The sequence below is a fragment of the Phyllobates terribilis genome, unplaced genomic scaffold (assembly GCF_046119375.1).
Source record: "Phyllobates terribilis strain yellow unplaced genomic scaffold, ASM4611937v1 Scaffold_4__5_contigs__length_816908805, whole genome shotgun sequence".
NCBI classification, from domain to species: domain Eukaryota; kingdom Metazoa; phylum Chordata; class Amphibia; order Anura; family Dendrobatidae; genus Phyllobates; species Phyllobates terribilis.
In genome coordinates this window covers 718,608,340-718,628,646 of record NW_027362764.1, presented here as the reverse complement: position 1 = coordinate 718,628,646, position 20,307 = coordinate 718,608,340, and the positions used below count along the sequence as shown (strand labels likewise).

Genomic DNA, 20,307 nt, shown 5'->3' with positions numbered 1-20,307 from the left:
GCACTCCCCGTGGTCCTCCATAGCATATAATGCACTCCCCGTGGTCCTCCATAGAATACAATGCACTCCCTGTGGTCCTCCATAGAATATAATGCACTCTCCGTGGTCCTCCATAGAATATAATGCACTCCCCGTGGTCCTCCATAGCATATAATGCACTCCCCATGGTCCTCCATAGAATATAATGCACTCCTCATGGTCCTCTATAGACTATAATGCACTCCCTGTGGTCCTCCATAGAATATAATGCACTTCCTGTGGTCCTCCATAGAATATAATGCACTCCCCGTGGTCCTCCATAGCATATAATGCACTCTCTGTGGTCCTCCATAGAATATAATACACTCCCCGTGGTCCTCCATAGAATATAATGCACTCCTCATGGTCCTCTATAGACTATAATGCACTCCCCGTGGTCCTCCATAGAATATAATGCACTCCTCGTGGTCCTCCATAGAATATAATGCACTCCTCGTGGTCCTCCATAGAATATAATGCACTCCCCATGATCCTCCATAGAATATAATGCACGCCCCGTGGTCCTCTATAAAATATAATGCACTCCCCGTGGTCCTCTATGGAATATAATGCACTCCCCGTGGTCCTCCATAGAATATAATGCACTTCCTGTGGTCCTCCACAAAATATAATGCACTCCCTATGGTCCTCCATAGAATATAATGCACTCCCCATGGTCCTCCATAGAATATAATGCACTCCCTGTGGTCCTCCATAGAATATAATGCACTCCCTGTGGTCCTCCATAGAATATAATGCACTCCCCGTGGTTCTCAATAGAATATAATGCACTCCCTGTGGTCTTCCATAGCATTTAATGCACTCCCCGTGATCCTCCATAGAATATAATGCACTCCCCATGGTCCTCCATAGAATATAATGCACTCCCCGTGGTCCTCCATAGAATATAATGCACTCTCCGTGGTCCTCCATAGAATATAATGCACTCCCCGTGGTCCTCAATAGAATATAATGCACTCCCTGTGGTCTTCCATAGCATATAATGCACTCCCCGTGGTCCTCCATAGAATATAATGCACTCCCCGTGGTCCTCCATAGAATATAATGCACTCCCCGTGGTCCTCCATAGAATATAATGCACTCCCCGTGGTCCTCCATAGAATATAATGCACTCCCTGTGGTCTTCCATTGCATATAATGCACTCCATGTGGTCCTCCATAGAATATAATTCACTCCCCATGGTTCTACATACTCTATTATGGCCATCAGTCACTGATTTAAAAAAAATACATACAATACTCACCTGACCTCTCACCTGAAGCTCCGGTTTCTTGAGCCTGTGGAATAAAGCGCTGCACATCTCAGCACAGCGGATGTGCTGTAACAACGTCATCGTGCCCGCTGCTCTGACACATCAGACGCCGAGGAAGAATGATGGGGGAGTAGCTGATGCTCCCTCCTCCATCATCATTGCTTGCAATTTCTGGCAATGGGGGGCCTAGTGTGGGTGCTGGCATAGGGCCCCCAAAGCAGTCGCGTGGCATGCCGCCATTGTGCTACACCACTGCCTAGAGGGACTATATTGTTTAAAACGTAGTAGGTGAGTAATTGACCTAAAAGGATGTGGGTGGTAAATCACACTCCAGACCCTTTTCTCCTGGGTGGGAGAGACTTTTACTACAGTCTGTCCTCTTGGAATTATAAAGGGGAACTCCAGCTTAAATAATAATATTTTCAGGGGAAAAAACTATTAAACTTCACAAACAATGTCATCTATTTGCTTGTAATTAAAGATTCTCATTTTAATACACTGTGAACGTTACATTTCTGTCTTGAGTTTTGCTTCAATGTCCTGGTGGAAGCAAATATTTTGAATCTAAAAATCTGCCCTCAAAAGAACCGAATCTGTTACTAATATATAAAGGCAGCTTATGTAACAGTAAAAGGATCTACTGTTCTCAATAAAGTTGTTTGTTGGCCACGTGACATTCCTCCCTCTGGCACTGCTATCGTGCCCATTGCAGTGCCAAAAAATGATAGCCACTCCCTGCCTCTTCTTATCCACAGTCCACCCCTTATAAAAGTCAGGAGTTGCAGTAACCTGGGCAGAGGTGAATTCAGAAGCCTATTTGTAAGAGCCCGAGCTGATCATTGATAAAATGGCATCACCTAATAGGATCCTACTCAGAGGGGGCAAAATAGTTAATGATGATTGCTCCTTTTTTGGGGACATCTACATTGAAGATGGGCTGATAAAAGATATTGGACCAAACCTACGCCCTTCCAGACCTGATGGTTTAAAAATCATAGATGCCACAGGGAAACTGGTATTTCCTGGAGGCATCGATCCTCACACACACTTCCAATTTCCATTCATGGGATCACAGAGTATTGATGACTTCTACCAAGGAACCAGGGTAAGATCTCAGAAAAATCTTCTCTCTCTTTTAGATACATTCCTTCTAATAGAAGTTGGAGTATAAAGTACGGGGTAATTAAGATATTGGTGTAATCAGAGCCTATAAATGAGAGACAATTAGTTAGCCAACAATTTTTGGAACTCTTATTGTAGAGATGAGCGTTGTTCGACTCGAACTGTTTGCCAATCTCAAATTCGAGCTGTTTTGGGCGGTGTTCGAGCCGTTCAGAGGCTGTTCGAGGTTATGTTCGATAACTGTTCGTGCACCAAAATCATAACTGGATTTTTTCTCAGTAATGCTGAAAATTAATGTTAATACGCAGTTTGAGTGTACAGCGGGGTGGGGGGAGGGGCAGGGGATGGATCTCTGCAGGAATAATGAAGATCTCCATTTTTTTTTCTCTTTCCCGCATTTACAGTGGGGAGGTGCAATCTGTCAGCCTATCAGCAGCGCACACACGGAGCGAAGTGCTTTTTTTCACACAAGCAAGGGCATGTGTCATTGGCAGTGTATGTCACATGTCCTTGCCCTATAAGACCCAGCCATTTTCCCCGTCGCCACCATTTTCTCACTGCTGCAGCTGCGTGTTAGACGGCACCGCTGTTGCTGTGTGCGCTATACCTTGTTAATTTCAAGCCAATTTTCGCACAAATCTACAGATAGCTTGGGAGTAGGGAATAGTTGTGATTGCAGTCCTTTTAAGGACTAGGTTACAGCATTTCCTACGACTTTTATCAGGCAGGTCTGTGCTCTTAAATAGATAGGTTGGGAGTAAAGACTAATTGTAATTGCAGTCCTTTTCAGGACTAGGTTACATCAGTTCCTATCACTTTTTGCCAGGCAGGTCTGTACCAGTGCTGTGCAAGTTTTTTTTCACAGCATTTGGCTAAATCTAGCAAAGCAAATCCTTTTTGGCCTATTGCAGAGTGTGTTAGTCAGTGGAGTAGCCTATCTGTGTTGCAAGCTACACCACCTGTGTATAGAATGCAATTTTTTTTACTGCACCTAGTGAAGTAAAACCTTTTGGGCATAACATCATTCTATTAGTCCATCTATACTGACCTCCATCAGGTTGCAAATTCAATATAATATTTTTCTGCATCGAGCGCTGAAAAAATATTTTGGCTTCTAGCAGTGTGTGGGACTTGTTCTATTAGTCCATCTATACTGACCTCCATCAGGTTGCAAATTAAAAATAATTTTTATCTGCATCTAGCTCTGAAAAAATATTTAGGCTTCTAGCAGTGTGTGGGACTTGGTCTATTAGTCCATCTATACTGACCTCCATCAGGTTGCAAATTCAATCTAATTTTTTTCTGCATCTAGCTCTGAAAAAATATTTCAGCTTGTAGCAGTGTGTGGGACTTGGTCTATTAGTCCATCTATACTGACCTCCATCAGGTTGCAAATTCAATCAAATTTTTTTCTGCTTCTAGCTCTGAAAAAATATTTCACCTTGTAGCAGTGTGTGGGACTTGTTCTATTAGTCCATCTATACTAACCTCCACCAGGTTGTAAATCAAAAATAATTTTTATCTGCATCTAGCTCTGAAAAAATATTTAGGCTTCTAGCAGTGTGTGGGACTTGGTCTATTAGTCCATCTATACTGACCTCCATCAGGTTGCAAATTCAATATATTTTTTTTCTGCATCTAGCTCTGAAAATATTTAGGCTTCTAGCAGTGTGTGGGACTTGGTCTATTAGTCCATCAATACTGACCTCCATCAGGTTGCAAATTCAATCTAATTTTTTTCTGCATCTAGCTCTGAAAAAATATTTCAGCTTGTAGCAGTGTGTGGGACTTGGTCTATTAGTCCATCTATACTAACCTCCACCAGGTTGCAAATTAAAAATAATTTTTATCTGCATCTATCTCTGAAAAAATATTTAGGCTTCTAGCAGTGTGTGGGACTTGGTCTATTAGTCCATCTATACTGACCTCCATCAGGTTGCAAATTCAATCTAATTTTTATTCTGCATCTAGCTCTGAAAAAATATTTCAGCTTGTAGCAGTGTGTGGAACTTGGTCTATTAGTCCATCTATACTGACCTCCATCAGGTTGCAAATTCAATCTAATTTTTATTCTGCATCTAGCTCTGAAAAAATATTTCAGCTTGTAGCAGTGTGTGGGACTTGGTCTATTAGTCCATCTATACTGACCTCCATCAGGTTGCAAATTCAATCTAATTTTTTTCTGCATCTAGCTCTGAAAAAATATTTCAGCTTGTAGCAGTGTGTGGGACTTGGTCTATTAGTCCATCTATACTGACCTCCATCAGGTTGCAAATTGAATATAATTTTTTTCTGCATCTAACCCAGCCAATAGTTTTGGCCTAATACCACAGTTTGGCCACTCAGCTCTGCTCGGTTCCCATCCATTGTTTTTTTGTGCAAACAACTCCAGAGTTGTGAATTAGTTAACCACCAAAATGAGTGGAAAAAGGCCTGCTGCTGGTGGAAAGGGGAATAGGCGTGTTGGGAAGGGGAAAAAAGGTTGTGTCCGTGGGGTAGGTGTTAAAGCAACAGTAACATCTGCAGAAGAAAGACCATCTTCCAGCCAAACTAAAATGTCTACTTCTTTTAGCGGACAATGTGATAAGATCCCTTTCTTACGGCCACGCCAATCGCTACAAATTCCAAATGAGGCACAAAAACAGCAAGTGCTTCAACGGATATCAAGTGCTCCTTTAAGTGGGCTCTCCTCCACCTCAACTTCAACATCACAAATACTCCACTCCTCAGAGGTGTCACCCCAATCGCACTTGCTTCCTCACAGCTCCCAAGTCTCCAGCTGCCCGTCTGAGTATGGGGTAACACAGATGGTTGAGTCTGCAGAGCTGTTTACTCATACTATAGCCTGGGAATCAGAGGTCAGCTCCAGAGCTTCTGTGAATCCAGACGAGGAAATGATCTGCACTGATGACCAGAATCTTTGAGTCGAATCCAGGACCAGACGCAGAAGGTTCTGACCATAATGTAGACCCTCGTTCCCAAACTGTAACTCCTGTTGGTGGAGACAATGAGGAAGACGATGATGAGACTCAAATACCTGATTGGAGCAACAACTTTAGTTTTTTGTCAGGGCAGGAACAGGTTGGCTCTGAGGACGACGGGTGTGATAACACACAGGGTGATGATGATGAGGTTGGAGATCCCACTTACTGTCAACCCACAGTCGGCCAAGAGATGAGGTCAGCAGAGGAGGTGGAGGAGGATGCTAGTGACGACAAGGTCAGGTTGCGCCTTCCTGGACAGAGACGTAGTACTGGAAGCACGTCAACAACTACATCCTCAAACACAACTGTGCCTCTGACCACAAGTCGTGGTGACTCTTCAGGTCGCATGGGTGCTAAGCCTTGCATAGCCTGGGCATTTTTTCAGATCGATAAAGATGACCCAACTCGTGTTATCTGTAACATTTGTCAGCAAAAGCAGCAAAGTAGAGGCCAAAAAATACATAGTTTGAGTACTTCATGCATGAACCGGCACATGGACATGAAGCATAAGTTGTAGTGGGAAGCTCACTGTGCTACAATGCGGCCTAGCCGGCCGGGCCAACCACCGTCTGCCCCATCTTGTGCATCTGCGACCTCTTCATCCTCTGTGACTGGGGGGACAGCAGTCACACCTGTTTTGGGACGCAGACCTGCCACCTCTTTACCCGCAACAGCCAGCGTGATTGGCAGGTCATCATTTTCTTTGGAGGTGGTAACACCAGCTGGTGTTGAGCGCTGTCTGACATCGATAGCACCACCTTTGGATCAAGGCAACCTAACATGTCCGCCTGCATCTTCCTCACAGACCGGCAGTTTGCCGGGGACACCCTTCTCAACCCCGTCTAAGCACAACAGCCAGCCCTCGGTCCCTCAGATGTGGACAAGTAAAAGACCATTTCCTCCTAGCCATGAGAAAGCTAAGAGGTTGAATTTCACCATCTGCAAGCTCTTGGCTACAGAAATGCTTCCTTTCCGCCTGGTTGACACAGAGGATTTTCGAGACCTTATGTCCGTCGTAGTGCCCCAGTACCAGATGCCCAGTCGGCACTACTTCTCAAAGAAAGGTGTGCCTGCGCTCCACCAGCATGTCGCACACAACATCACCGCTTCTTTGAGAAACTCTGTGTGTGACAGGGTGCATTTCACCACAGACACTTGGACGAGTAGGCATGGACCGGGGCGTTACATGTCGCTGACTGGGCACTGGGTAACTATGGTGACAGCAGGACAAGAGGCTGCTGTCCAAGTCTTGCCATCCCCACGAGTTGTGCGTCAATCCTCTTTATCTCAAAGTTCCTCCACTGCTTCTGCCTCCTCAACCTCCTCTCGGTCCTCCACCTGCACCCAAAGCCTGTCTGGTCATGCCACAATCTTTCTAACTGAGCAGAAGGGATCCTGCACACCTCCTTACTATGCTGGCAGCAGGGCTCAACGTCATCATGCGGTTTTTACTTTGAAATGTCTGGGAAATGTGAGTCACACAGCTGAGGAGTTGTGGTCAGCTCTGGAGAACCAGTTTCATGAATGGTTGTCTCCACTGGACCTGAAACCAGGGAAGGCCGTGTGCGACAATGCTGCAAACCTGGGTGCGGCCCTTCGCCGGGGCAATGTCACACACGTGCCTTGTATGGCTCACGTGTTGAACCTGGTTTTCCAGCAATTTTTAGCCCACTATCCCGGACTAGATGGCCTTCTGCAGAGGGCACAGTCGCTGTGTGCTCACTTCCGCCGTTCGCATCCCGCAGCTCAGCGACTTACATCTCTACAGAAGTCGTTGGGCCTGCCACTTCACCGGCTAAAATGCGATGTGCCTACCCGGTGGAATTCAACTCTGCACATGTTGCAGTGACTGTGGCAGCACCGACAAGCCCTGGTGCAATACGTTCTGACGTATAGCCTGGGCCAACGAGATCCAGAGGTGGGGCAAATCACGCTGGAGGAGTGGTCTCAGATCAGGGACCTATGCACCCTTCTGCACAGTTTTGAAATGGCGACGAAGATGTTTAGTGCTGATGATGCCATTATCAGCATGACTATTCCGGTGATTTACATGCTGGAGCACATGTTAAACAGAATTCGGAGTCACGTGGTGGCACAAGAGGAGGTGGAGGAAGTAGAGGAGGAGGAGTTGTATGCGGAAGGGCTAACATCTGCAAGGTCCAGACGGTCGGCAGCACCAAGGTGGCAGGCATGTGAGGGTGGGGGAGATGGTTTTACCAGGGCGTATGGTAGCAGCCAAACTAGTGAGGAAGGTGCAGGAGCCCAGGAAGAAGTGGAGGACGAACTGATGGAAGACTCATCAGATGAGGGAGACCTTGATCACATTTCTGTTGTGCGAGGTTGAGGGGAGAGGACAGAGGAAGGAAGCATGATTGTTACCTCGCCACCAACACAACAGGGACTTGGTGCTCCTGGATGCGCAAGACACATGAGTGCCTTCCTTCTGCACTACCTGCAACATGACCCTCGAATTGTGAGAATTAGAAATAATCCTGACTACTGGGTTGCCACACTGTTAGATCCCCGGTACAAAGGTAAATTTGCAGAAATTATTCCTGCCATAGAAAGGGATGCACGCATGCAGGAGTATCAGCAGAGACTGTTGCAGAATCTTACATGTGCTTTTCCACAAAATACCAGTGGTGCACGTAGTGAATCTCACAGTTCCAACTTGCCAACCGTGGGACCGTCGAGTGTTCAGCACTCAAACCGTAACAGAAACACAGTATCTGCTGGTAACATCAATTTTGCGGAATCATTTCACCACTTTTTTAGCCCAACCTTTGCAAGGCCACAGGACACAAGAAGTCTGACACATAGTCAACTCCTAGAGACGATGGTACAGGAGTATCTCCAAGTAAACATTGAAGCCATGACTGTGTCACTAGACCCTTGCTCTTTTTGGGCTTCCAATCTGGATAAATGGCCGGAGCTAGCCACTTACGCCTTGGAGATCTTGTCATGCCCCGCAGCCAGCGTTCTGCCTGAACGTCTGTTCAGCGCTGCTGGTGGTGTGCTGACAGATAAGCGCACGCGGCTCTCCACTGATAATGTAGACAGACTCACGTTCATAAAGATGAACAAATCATGGATCCGAAACGACTTTTCTACCCCTGTGTCATCCTGATGAGAGTAAAAGCTTGATGATTTGTTAAAATCACCTCAGCAACCGTTTTAAGCTTTAAAATTACTAATCATGTTTATCTGTATCTTGGCTGGAAAATAATTTGGGCTTTGTAGCAGTGTGCAGTACTGATTCTATTAGGCCATCTATACTAAGCTCCACCAGATTTAAAATTACTAATCATGTTTATCTGTATCTTGGCTGGAAAATAATTTGGGCTTTGTAGCAGTGTGCAGTACTGATTCTATTAGGCCATCTATACTAAGCTCCACCAGCTTTCAAATTAATAATAATTTTTAGCTGCATCTAGCCCGGAAAATAATTTTGGGTCTCCTAGATGCGCAAGACACATGAGTGCCTTCTTGCTGCACTACCTGCAACATGACCCTCAGATTGTCAGAATTCGAAGTAATCCTGACTACTGGGTTGCCACACTCTTAGATCCCCCACACTCTTCGATCAACCTTTTCATTTTAATAAAGACAAAAAAATGGTAATTTTTGAAATTATAAGCATTAGCAGGTTATTAGAAACTGAAATCAAAAAGTTGTCAACTCAAAACTTTATTCTAGGTGATGTTACATTTGCACATAGGACCCCTTGTTCGAAAGGAGCTTCTGAACTGTCTCGTCCATTGAATTTGTCAGGTTTTGGATGGTTTCTGCTTCAATTGTTTTGCATGAGGACAGAATACCCTCCCAGAGCTGTTGCTTAGATGTGAACTGCCTCCCGCCATCATAGACACTCCTTTTGATGATGCTCCAGAGGTTCTGAATGGGGTTGAGGTCAGGGGAGCATGGGGGTCACACCATAAGTTTGTCCCCTTTTATGCCCATATCAGCCAGAGATGCAGATATGTTATGTGCAGCATGAGACGGTGCATTATCATGCATGAAAATGATCTTGCTGCGGAATACACGGTTCTTCTTCTTGAACCATGGCAGGAAGTGCTGTTTGAGAAACTCCACATACATTATGGAGTTCATCTTTACCCCTTCAGGGATCCTAAAGGGGCCGACAATCTCTCTCCCCATGATTCCAGCCCAAAACATTACTCCACCTCCTCCTTGTTGGCGCCGTAGCTGTGTTTGCGTGGGGTGTCCATCAACCAGCCATCCTCCACTCCATCCATCTGGACCATCGAGCGTTGCACGGCACTCATCGGTGAACAAAACAGTTTTGAAGTCAGTCTTCATGTAATGTTTGGCCCACTGGAGCCGTTTCTGCTTGTGTACAGTGGATAGAGGAGGTCGACAGGATGGCTTTCGCACAGCTGCAAACCTCTGAAGGGCCCTGCATCTTGTTGTTCGGGGGACGTTGGAGGCACCAGCAGCTTCAAAAACTTGTCTGCTGCTATGACAAAGCTTTTTTGCCGCTGCTCTTTTAACCTGACGTAATTGCCTGTAGTGAAAGACTGAAACACAAATGCAAACAACACAGTAAAGATAAATTCGATCCCAATGGACCCATGTTATTGCATGTAAGACTCATGAAAAGAACGGGCCATCATCTTGTAACAGTAAAGGGAAGGAGAGATTTGTTCCTCTGTGAAGCAGAGAAACAAATAGATGGCCACACAAGTTCAAAATGGTAAAGAGGTAAGAAAATTCCTTTATTAACACATGTAGTAAACACAAATTACAGAGATAAATGCGGACAACAGAGTGGACACAGAGTGCTGGATCCACATGGATAAAACAATGTTAAAAACCGTGACACAGCACCCGAAAGGTCAGCCTATATAGCAAATAGGACTATAAGGGGGACAGCAACAGGGTCACATGTATTAATAAATATATACACACTTATAGAATACCCTTTCCCAAATAATACCCCCAATGCAATAATATCCCATCACAATCAAAATACCCAGCAACAAAAGGGGTTAAAACGCTTATACAGATAGAAGTAATGTAAACAATAGATCATAAATAGGCTGAAATAGCTGTGTACCTGGGTAAGGCCACCAAACAGGCTCTGCTACCGTCACCCCGACGCACGTTTCGGTAGGAAAACCTTTTTCAAGGGGTAATGCTGCACACCAACCATCCACCTTTTATACCCACATATCCATATCTGCAGCGTGCACATGTTGCACAGTAAAGCATGTAACTGACTTCCTGCCTGAAGGATGGCTTACGCACAGCAGCAAACCTCTGAAGGACCCTGCATCTTGTTGTTCGGGGGACGTTGGAGGCACCAGCAGCTTCAAAAACTTGTCTGCTGCTATGACAAGGCTTTTTTGCCGCTGCTCTTTTAACCTGATGCAATTGCCTGTAGGAAAGAGTCCTCAATTTTCCCTTATCAGCACGCACACGTGTGTACTGTGAATCAGCTACATACTTCTTGATTGTGCGATGATCAGGATGAAGTGTCTTGGCAATGTTGATTGTAGTCATGCCTTGACCTAAACACTCCACAATTTGTTGCTTCTCAGCAGCCGACACATCCTTTTTCTTTACCATTTTGGCAGAAAATGTAGGCTGCTTAATAATGTGGGACAGCCTTCTTAAGTAGTCTTGCCTTTCATTGGACACACCTGCCAAACTAATTAGCACAGGTGTCTGCAATTGCTTACAGTGATATAAAGAGCCCTGACACACATCACCATCAATGAATTTAACTGACAAACAAACAAATTCTTCCCTTATCACTCCTAAACACTTTTTGCATAATAATTTGGAACACAGTGTACATGTGCTTTTCCACAAAACACCAGTGGTTCACGTAGTGAATCTTACAGTTCTAACTTGCCAACCGTGGTCTGTATGGAGTTGTTCAATAAAGGGCCCAAAATTAAGATAACATAGACGGGAGAGGTCTCTATGAATAGGAATTCCTAAGTATTTGATACCCTGTGAGGGCCAGGCAAAGGGAAAGTTGGACTGGATGGAATCCTGTATGGATTTGGGGAGGGAGACATCGAGGGCCTCAGACTTCGCTGCATTGATTTTAAAATTTGACCATGTAACAAAGTGATCTATTTCAGCCATAACAGCAGGGATGGATATATGTGATTGAGTGATATATACTAAGACATCATCAGCAAATGCAGAGCACTTGTTCTCGGTGCCTCCCACCTCAATCCACCTAATATTGGGGTTATGGCGAATTGATGAGAGCAGGTGCTCCGTCACTAGGATGTATAAGAGAGGGGACACAGGACATCCCTGCCTTGTCCCATTGGTGATTATGAAAGGTGATGAAAATGTTCTGACGCGCCCCCTGGGCCTTGGGACACCCGGAGCCGGACCCTTTTTGGTGGATGCTGGTGGTTGTAGTCTCCGTGGCGGCGACCCGGTTCCGTGGCTCAGGGCGGTCAAACCAGTGGCGGAACTATTTATGTGGTTTTGATGTTTAAATGTCCGACTACGCCACCAGTGGATTGCGGTCAGAGTGAATCGCCGCTGCAGGGCAGACCGCTGAGGCTGGTGTTGTGGGTGCAGCAGAGCGTAGTATAACTCCCCACGGGAGGAGTATAGCCTCAGGGCAGTGTATGCGGAGGATGGGGGTGATGGTGCAGGGCAGCAGCAGTAACGACACGGAGTCAGTGATGCAGTCCAGGGCCTTTACTCACAGTTCTTATTATCCAGACCACGTCTGCAGGTAACGGCTGCCCACGTCGTACTGTGCTCACCAGGTGAGGGGCTCAGACAACTCCCAGATAACTTTGGAGCGCTTCACAAGACCCCCTTTGTGTGTCCTTTGTCTGGCCTTTCTTACCAACGCTTCTGTCCAGCTGCCTCGGGCCTCCTCTTGGTAAACTTGGCGCCAGTTTCCCTGACCCTATGTGGTGCCTTCCTAGCGGGTGTAGCGAGGGGCTGCGCCACATAAAATGTCACAGCCTCCGGTTTCTAGCTGAGGGTCGTTTCCCGCCTCCACTAGTTTCGGGGACCGGTCTCCCCCTTTGGCCTGACCCCTCCACACGGGTGGATTCGGGCGTGCGGTGGCGACTCGCCCGTCCGCACCCCTGGGATCCCTTCGTTCCTCGTTCCTGGAGCCTTCTCCGCTCCTCTTCCAGGCCTGGGCCTCTGTTACTAGGCCCGCCTCCGGAGCAGAGCTCATGCAGAGCCCCTGCTCCCTGTCACTTCTGCTCAGACTTCTCTGCACTGAACTAAGATGGTGCCCACCTTTTATACTCCCTTCTCAATGCACCCAGGAATTGCTTCCTCCCTGCTCCTGCACTACAGGGTTCCCCTTCCTCCGTGTTCCCTCCCCCCACTCCAGCCAGGGACAGGGACTGTCGTGCCCATCTCAGGGGCATATTGGTCGCCCTGCCCCACCGCAATGTGGTGTAATGCATGCCGGTGTCGGGGTCCTGATCCACACTCCATCCTTACCTGAGAGTGAGATATCACACCTCTGGGTGAGGTGCAATACCTCTGTAGCAACCGAGCCCTCGGGGTGCTACAGTTCCATTTATCTTCAGCCTAGGTGACGTATTGCGATACAGGGCCGTGATTTTGGCTATAAAAGGGTCCCCTAGACCCCTACCACAAGCTTTTTAAGAGAATAATATATGGCGTGCCAGGAGACTCTATGGAATGCTTTCTCAGCATCCAACGAGAGTATCTAATTACAAATTTTTAACTGCATCTAGCCCAGGAAATACTTTGTGCCTAGTAGCAGTGTCTTCTAGTCAGCGGATTATCCCAGCTGTTAAGCAAGCTACACCACCTGTAGTTTGGACACTTAATTTTTTCAAAGGAAATGCTTCGGGACCCTGGGATACTCAGTGAAGAGCATCAGGAGGCACCCCAAGGCATAGGGGCTGGGACTGGCGGTAGGACGCCTTGAGGTGGACAGCCGAGCTCGATCCTTATAAAAGCTTTTTTACTGCAGCAGCTTTAGTGGACGCTAATGGAGCTGGAATGAGACTTGCCCTCCAATAGATCATTGTAAAAGGATTTAAAGTGTATTCATTCAAATTAGAGAGACAATTTAAATTAAAAAGCTTAGACCTGCCTCCACCACAGGGGGGCTCGCTTGACCCACCAGCGGACAGGCACCAGTATTGGGAGAGGGGGGCTGGCCGTCACGGTCCACGGCAGCTCTGGCACAAAGCCGGCGACACGGAGGTGGCACGGGCAGGAACGGACTGGCCGTGTCGGCTTCGCACTTTTTTGGTTTTAGAAGGGCATGACATGCCTATATCTGTGTCTCCCCCTCCTTTTACTCCTCCACCTCTTTTCTTTTCGCATAACTATATGTACTTGTCACTTGTCACTTTTCCATGTGTTAGTTGTGTCTTCTGAGCAGTTTGTCAGGTTTTGGACACCTTTGAAGGTGTTTTCTATGTGTTTCTATGTGTTTTTGTTTGCCTGTCATACCCAGCGGTGTTTAAATGTGGAGCCAAGATCGGTGATTGGTCGCGGCCGATATTTAAATTTGGCGCCCAAATCGGTGATTGGTCGCGGGCAGCGTCCGCCACCAATCAGCACAGTAGTGTTTAACTTTTGCGGCAAGATCAGTGATTGGTCGCGGGCCAAGACCGCGACCAATCATCGATTTGTGCGGCACATTTAAATAGCGACCGCGACCAATTGGATGTCAGCACCGCTCCCCGGTCCTCCCTTCACACCCTAGGCGCATGGATGTCAGCGGCGCTGCCTGTGCGGATACTTCCGCTGCGAGAACCCGGGACATGAGCGGGCGCTCACAGCAGAAGTATCCCGACCCGCAGCGCCGCTCCCTGGTCCTCCCTTGACACGGTAGCCGCTGATGTCCCCACAGTATCCGCATGGTGTTACAAAATCGGTGATTGGTAGCGGCCGATATTTAAATTTGGCGCCCAAATCGGTGATTGGTCGCGGGCAGCGCCAGCGACCAATCAGCGATTTTTAACACAAATGTCCGTACCTTTGTAACATCATGCGGATACTGTGGGGACATCGGCGGCTAGCGTGTCAACGGAGGACCGGGGAGCGGCGCTGCTGGTCGGGATACTTCTGCTGCGAGCAGTCGCTCATGTCCTGGCTTCTCGCAGTGGAAGTATCCGCACAGGCAGCGGCGCTCCCCGGTCCTCACCAATACGATTCGCTGATTGGTCGCGCTCTCCGCCCGCGACCAATCAGTGATCTTGGCGCTAAAGTTAAACACCGCTCTGCTGATTGGTTGCGGCCGCTGCCCGCGACCAATCACCGATTTGGGCGCCACATTTAAATAGCGGCCGCGACCAATCACCGATCTTGCCGCCACATTTAAACACTGCTGTGGTGATTGGTCGCGGATGCCAGCCGCGACCAATCAGCGAGCTTGGCGCCAAATTTAAACAACGCTCTGCTGATTGGTCGCGGACGCCAGACGCGACCAATCATCGAGATTGGCGTCAAATTTAAACAGCGCTCTGCTGATTGGTCGCGGAGGGCAGCCGCGACCAATCAGCGAGATTGGCACAAAATTTAAACAACGCTCTGCTGATTGGTCGCGGACGCCAGATTTAAACAACGCTCTGCTGATTGGTTGCGGCCGACCGCGACCAATCAGCGAGATTGGCGCCTAATTTAAACAGCGCTATGATCTCCCGACGGCAAGTGTGAACGGAGGACCGAGGAGCGGCGCCGTCGGTCGGGATGCTTCTGCTGCGAGCAGCCGCTCATCTCCCAGCTGCTCGCAGCGGAAGTACCCGCACAGGCAGCGCCGCTCCCCGGTCCTCACTAATACGACGCTGATTGGTTGCGGCCGCCGGCCCCGACCAATCATCGATATGGGCGGCAAATTGAAACCCCGCTCTGCTGATTGGTCGCGGCTGGCGTCCGCGACCAATCAGCAGAGCGTTGTTTAAATTTTGCGCCAAAATCGCTGATTGGTCGCGGCTGGCGGTAGCGACCAATCAGCGATTTTGGCGCAAAATTTAAACAACGCTCTGCTGATTGGTCGCGGACGCCAGCCGTGACCAATCAGCGAGATTGGCGCCAAATTTAAACAACGCTCTGCTGATTTGTCACGTCTGCCGTCCGCGACCAATCAGCGAGATTGGCACCAAATTTAAACAATGCTCTGCTAATTGGTCGCAGTCGCCGGCCGCGAATAATCAGCAGTATTGGCGCAAAATTTAAACCCCGCTCTGCTGATTGGTCGCTACCGCCGGGCGTGACCAATCAGCGATTTTGGCACCAAATGTAAACCCCGCTCTGCTGATTGGTCGCGGTGGCCGGCCGCGACCAATCATCGATATTGGCGCCATATTTAAACAACGCTCTGCTCATTGGTCGCGGTTACCGGTCACGAATAACCAGCATTATTGGTGCCAAATTTAAATACCGCTCTGCTGATTGGTCGCGACCGCAGGCCGTGACCTATCTGCGATATAGGCGCCAAATTTTAACACCGCTTTGCTGATTGGTCGAGGCTGGCAACCGCGACCAATCAGCGATTTTGGCGCCAAATGTAAACACCGCTCTGCTGCTTGCGCCCGGTCGGCCGCATACCTATTCTAGAATACCCGATGCGTTAGAATCGGGCCACCATCTAGTACTAAATATCTCTGGAACAGAAATTTTCCACATTCAGTGGCTCAAATATTGTACAGCTAACTCTGCCATCTACTCGCAAATTCATATATTGCATACAGTAATGATAGAATTGCAACTTTTAAAGATAGAATGACTATAAAAGAAAATACAATAGTGCGTTTTCAGAAAATATATAAATAAAATAAATATATTTCATAGTTCCACAGCTCTTTACAAACATCATCATCACTGTCCCCAGTGGGGCTCACAATCTTTGGAGTGTGGAGGAAACTGGAGAACCCGGAGGAAACCCACGCAAACATGGGGAGAACATACAAACTCCTTGCAGATGTTGTCCCTTGTGGGATTTGAAGCCAGGACCCCAGCACTGCAAAGCTACAGTGCTAACCACTGAGCCACCATACTGCCATTATAATTATTCCTCTATAGTAATGAGGTCCGGCATTACTGTGTTATTGGTCAACATGACTTCTGCACAATATCTGCGCATTGTATTGTTTAAAAGTCACTAAATGTTGCTGGATTTTTAACAAAAACGTTTTCAGCTACCGAGAGCGAACAGAAAACCCGAAACATATTAGAAAGCTGCAAAATATAATAGAAATAATAATTAACCCTTTCCCGACATGGTAATTTTTGCACTTTTGTTTTTTCCTCCCTTTCTCCCAAGAACTATAACTGTTTTGTTTTTCCACCGACGTACAGGAGCTTGATTTTTTTTTTTGTGGGATGAGTTGTAGATTTGAATGAATTTTACCATATAATGTATTAAAAACTGGGAACAAAAAATCAAAGTGCGGTGAAAATGCGAAAAAACTGCAATTTTTTGGGGTTTTGTTTTTTACTGTATTCATCGTATGGGAAGAAAAATGACTTGTCAACATGATTCTTCAGGGCCTTACGATTACAGAAAAACAAAACTTACATTTTTTTTTTTTTTTAAGTAGTGAAAAAAAAAATCAAAATTAATACAAAAATGTTTTGAAATGTCAGCATTTTCCAAGACCTTGTTTTCTTACATGGTGAGCTGACGTTTTAATTGATACCATTTTGGCTTATATTTAATATTTTGATAGCTTCTAAATTTACTTTTTTTTGTGGAGTTGAGGCAACAAAAAAAAACCCCCACAATTCTTTCATTCTTTTTTAACCACTTAAATAAAAGAAAACTATACATGTTTGGTATCTGCGTAATCGTACTGACCTGGAAAATCATATTACCAGCTTAGCTTTAACATACAGTGAACATGGTAAAGAAAAAAAAAATTGTGGAATTGCCCTTTTTTTTTGCAATTTCACCTTACTTGAAATTTTTTTCCCGCTTTCCAGTGCATGACATGATAAAATTAATGATGTCATTCAAAAGTCGTCCCGCTATATTGACAGAATAATAGAAAAGTTATGGCTCTTGGAAGGAGGGGAGGAAAAAAACAAAAGCAAAAAAAATAAACATAAAATCACCTGGAGGTGAGGGGGTTAAAGCGTAACGGTCGTCTTAATTTTTATTTCATAAATCAATAATACACATGAAGAAAAGCAACTTTGTAATAGATCTTATCAGAGAAATCTGATTCTTTCTCTGCCAGAATTGTTCAGTTATTATCAAAATTCTTAATTCTGAGGTAAAATCTGTATTCAGTGAAGACATTTGAGATGACAGTTGGTGCTGATAAGATTCTATGTAGAGGGGAGGGGAGGAGCTAGAAGCACAGCTCCTCCCCCTCTTATAAGTGTATCCATAGGAGCTGCCATCTATCTCTGTAATGGGACAGTCTGTCTTCAGTGAATACAGATTTTACCTCAGAATTGAGAAATTTGATAAGAATAATAATTTTTGATAAGAAGCAGATTTCTCTGATAAAATATAGTACAAAGTTGCTTATTTTTACGTAATAAAAAATAAAACAACAGTTATTCTTTACACCTGGACCCGGCTTGACACCTGGGTCCATAACCATAAAAAAAACACTCTGAAAATAATGGGGTACATACATAAAAAGTATCTTTAGGCCAACCAGATTCTTAAAGTTATCATAAATCCTGTGGTGTACCGCTTATAGCAGCAGACAAGGCGGCCGCTTCAGCACCGGGCCCCCCCATTTGACTTTCAGCTGTATCCGCATCCTGGATGCAGATACTGCTGAAAGGAATGATGGAGGAGGGAGCCGTCAGCTGATGCTCCCTCCTCCGTCATTCTACCTGTGCATTTGACGTCTCGGCTTAGCGGGCACGATGACATCATTACACTGCGACTGCTGTGACGAGAAGTGGGGGAACAGGGAAAGGTGAGGGTTTTATTTTATTTTTTAATCAATGAGTACTTTGTGGGGCCATCATACTATGTGGAGGGCTATTTGTGGGGTCATCTTACTAAGTGGAAAAGTATTTATGGGGCCATCATACTATGTGGAGGGCTATTTGTGGGCCATAATACTATGTGGCTGACTATTGATGGGGCCATCATACTATGTGGAGGAATATTTATGGAGCCATCATACTATGTGGAGGGCTATTTGTGGAGTTATTATACTATGTGGAGGCCATCATACTACTGGAGTGCTATGGGGGTCATTGTACTGTGTGGGGTGTTGTGGGAAGCATTATATTGTGTGTGGGAAATTATACTGAGTGGAGGGTTGTGTGGGGGCCATTATACTGTGTGGAAGGTTGTGTGGGGGCCATTATACTGAGTGGAGGGTTGTGTGGGGGCCATTATACTGTGTGGAAGGTTGTGTGGGGGCCATTATACTGAGTGGAGGGTTGTGTGGGGGCCATTATACTGTGTGGAAGGTTGTGTGGGGGCCATTATACTGAGTGGAGGGTTGTGTGGGGGCCATTATACTGTGTGGAGGTTTGTGTGGGGGCCATTATACTTTCTGGAAGGCTATATGGGAAGCCATTATACTGTGCAGAGGGTTGTGCGGGGGCCATTAAACTGTATGGAGGGTTGTGCGGGGGCCATTATACTGTGTGGAGGGTTGCGCGGGGGCCATTGTACTGTGTGGAAGGTTGTGTGGGGGCCATGGGGCCATTATATTGTCTGGAGAGGTATGTGGGGGTGCATTATACTGTGTGGAGTGTTAATGGGGGCCATTAGAGTGTGTGGGAACACTAAGGGCCTTCAATAGGGGCACAATAGGGGGACTTTTGCTATGGGGCTCTATGATTTCTATGTACATCCCTGCATAGGTCTGTATGAAAATTTGGTGCACTGTATCCTCAATGTCTGATCTTCACCTGATGGTTATTCCCTTCTCATTGTTTTAGGCTGCGGTGGCCGGAGGTACCACCATGATCATTGACTTTGCCATTCCAAAGAAAGGTTGCTCACTGATTGAAGCCTTTGACATGTGGCGGAGCTGGGCCGACCCTAAAGTGTGCTGCGATTACTCTCTCCACGTGGCTGTAACTTGGTGGAGTAAAAAGGTAATTATTATACTTAGTATCTACAGTGGAAATCATCGTATTTTGCCTACAAGTCAAATGGAGACTACTGCATTCGGTTTGATCCTGTAGCATCAGATCCCCTCCATCATCCCCCTACTTCTTAGTAGTATATATTGGGTGTAAGTAGTAAAGGACAGATGTAGAGGAATATAACAGGAACAGACTGCACAGGTTTATTTTGATTCTCGAACTGTGGAGTCACCTAGTTCTGCATAGGAGCTGTGTACACAAAACGGTAGTTTTTTTTTTTTTCTTAAATACAAACCAATGGAATTAGCCATGGATAAAAAAAAACTATACAACTTCTGATAAAATAAAATATTCTATCATGGTTTTAGGGGTACTCCAATGTCTTGTCATTCCAAAGAAGGCAAGTAATGTTGGGGATTTTACACAATTCATTTTATATATCCCAAAAAATGGCACTGCATTACCTGAAATAATTGTCTACAGGTAAAAGAGGAAATGGCACTCCTTGCAAGAGATAAAGGAGTCAATTCCTTCAAGATGTTCATGGCCTACAAGGATCTCTACATGGTTAATGACATGGAGCTGTTCCAGGCCTTTTCCTGCTGTAAGGAGATTGGAGCCATCGCTCAGGTCCATGCAGAGAATGGAGATCTTATTGCAGAGGTCAGTCTCATCCTTTCCCTGGCAGTTGGAAACGTTTATTGCATCTCCTGTACAATAGTGACATCTAGTGGCAATTTATGATATTGCATATAAATTTGGAAATTTGGTAAAAATATATATTTTTTAAGGTATTCCCAATTGTATTCATAGCACCACAATGTAATTAATACCATATACTGCTCATAATCATCCATACAAGCTCCCATCAATGTTGGAGCTCACAATCTAAC

At 46.0% G+C, this 20,307-nt stretch overlaps 1 protein-coding gene across 2 annotated transcripts in view; it reads left to right on the top strand.

The window, feature by feature from the left end:
• DPYS (dihydropyrimidinase) overlaps window positions 1–20,307 on the top strand; it is a 139,491-nt gene that overhangs the window by 57,050 nt on the left and 62,134 nt on the right. Inside the window, exons 1-3 of one of the 2 annotated variants that reach the window (XM_073679757.1) lie at window positions 2,061–2,397; window positions 19,265–19,423; window positions 19,898–20,077. In XM_073679757.1, coding sequence (XP_073535858.1) covers window positions 2,140–2,397; window positions 19,265–19,423; window positions 19,898–20,077 — 597 coding nt within the window. In that variant the 5' untranslated portion in view covers window positions 2,061–2,139. Of the gene's footprint in view, window positions 1–2,060; window positions 2,398–19,264; window positions 19,424–19,897; window positions 20,078–20,307 lie in introns of those variants that run through there. The other variant, XM_073679758.1, reaches the window with a different exon arrangement.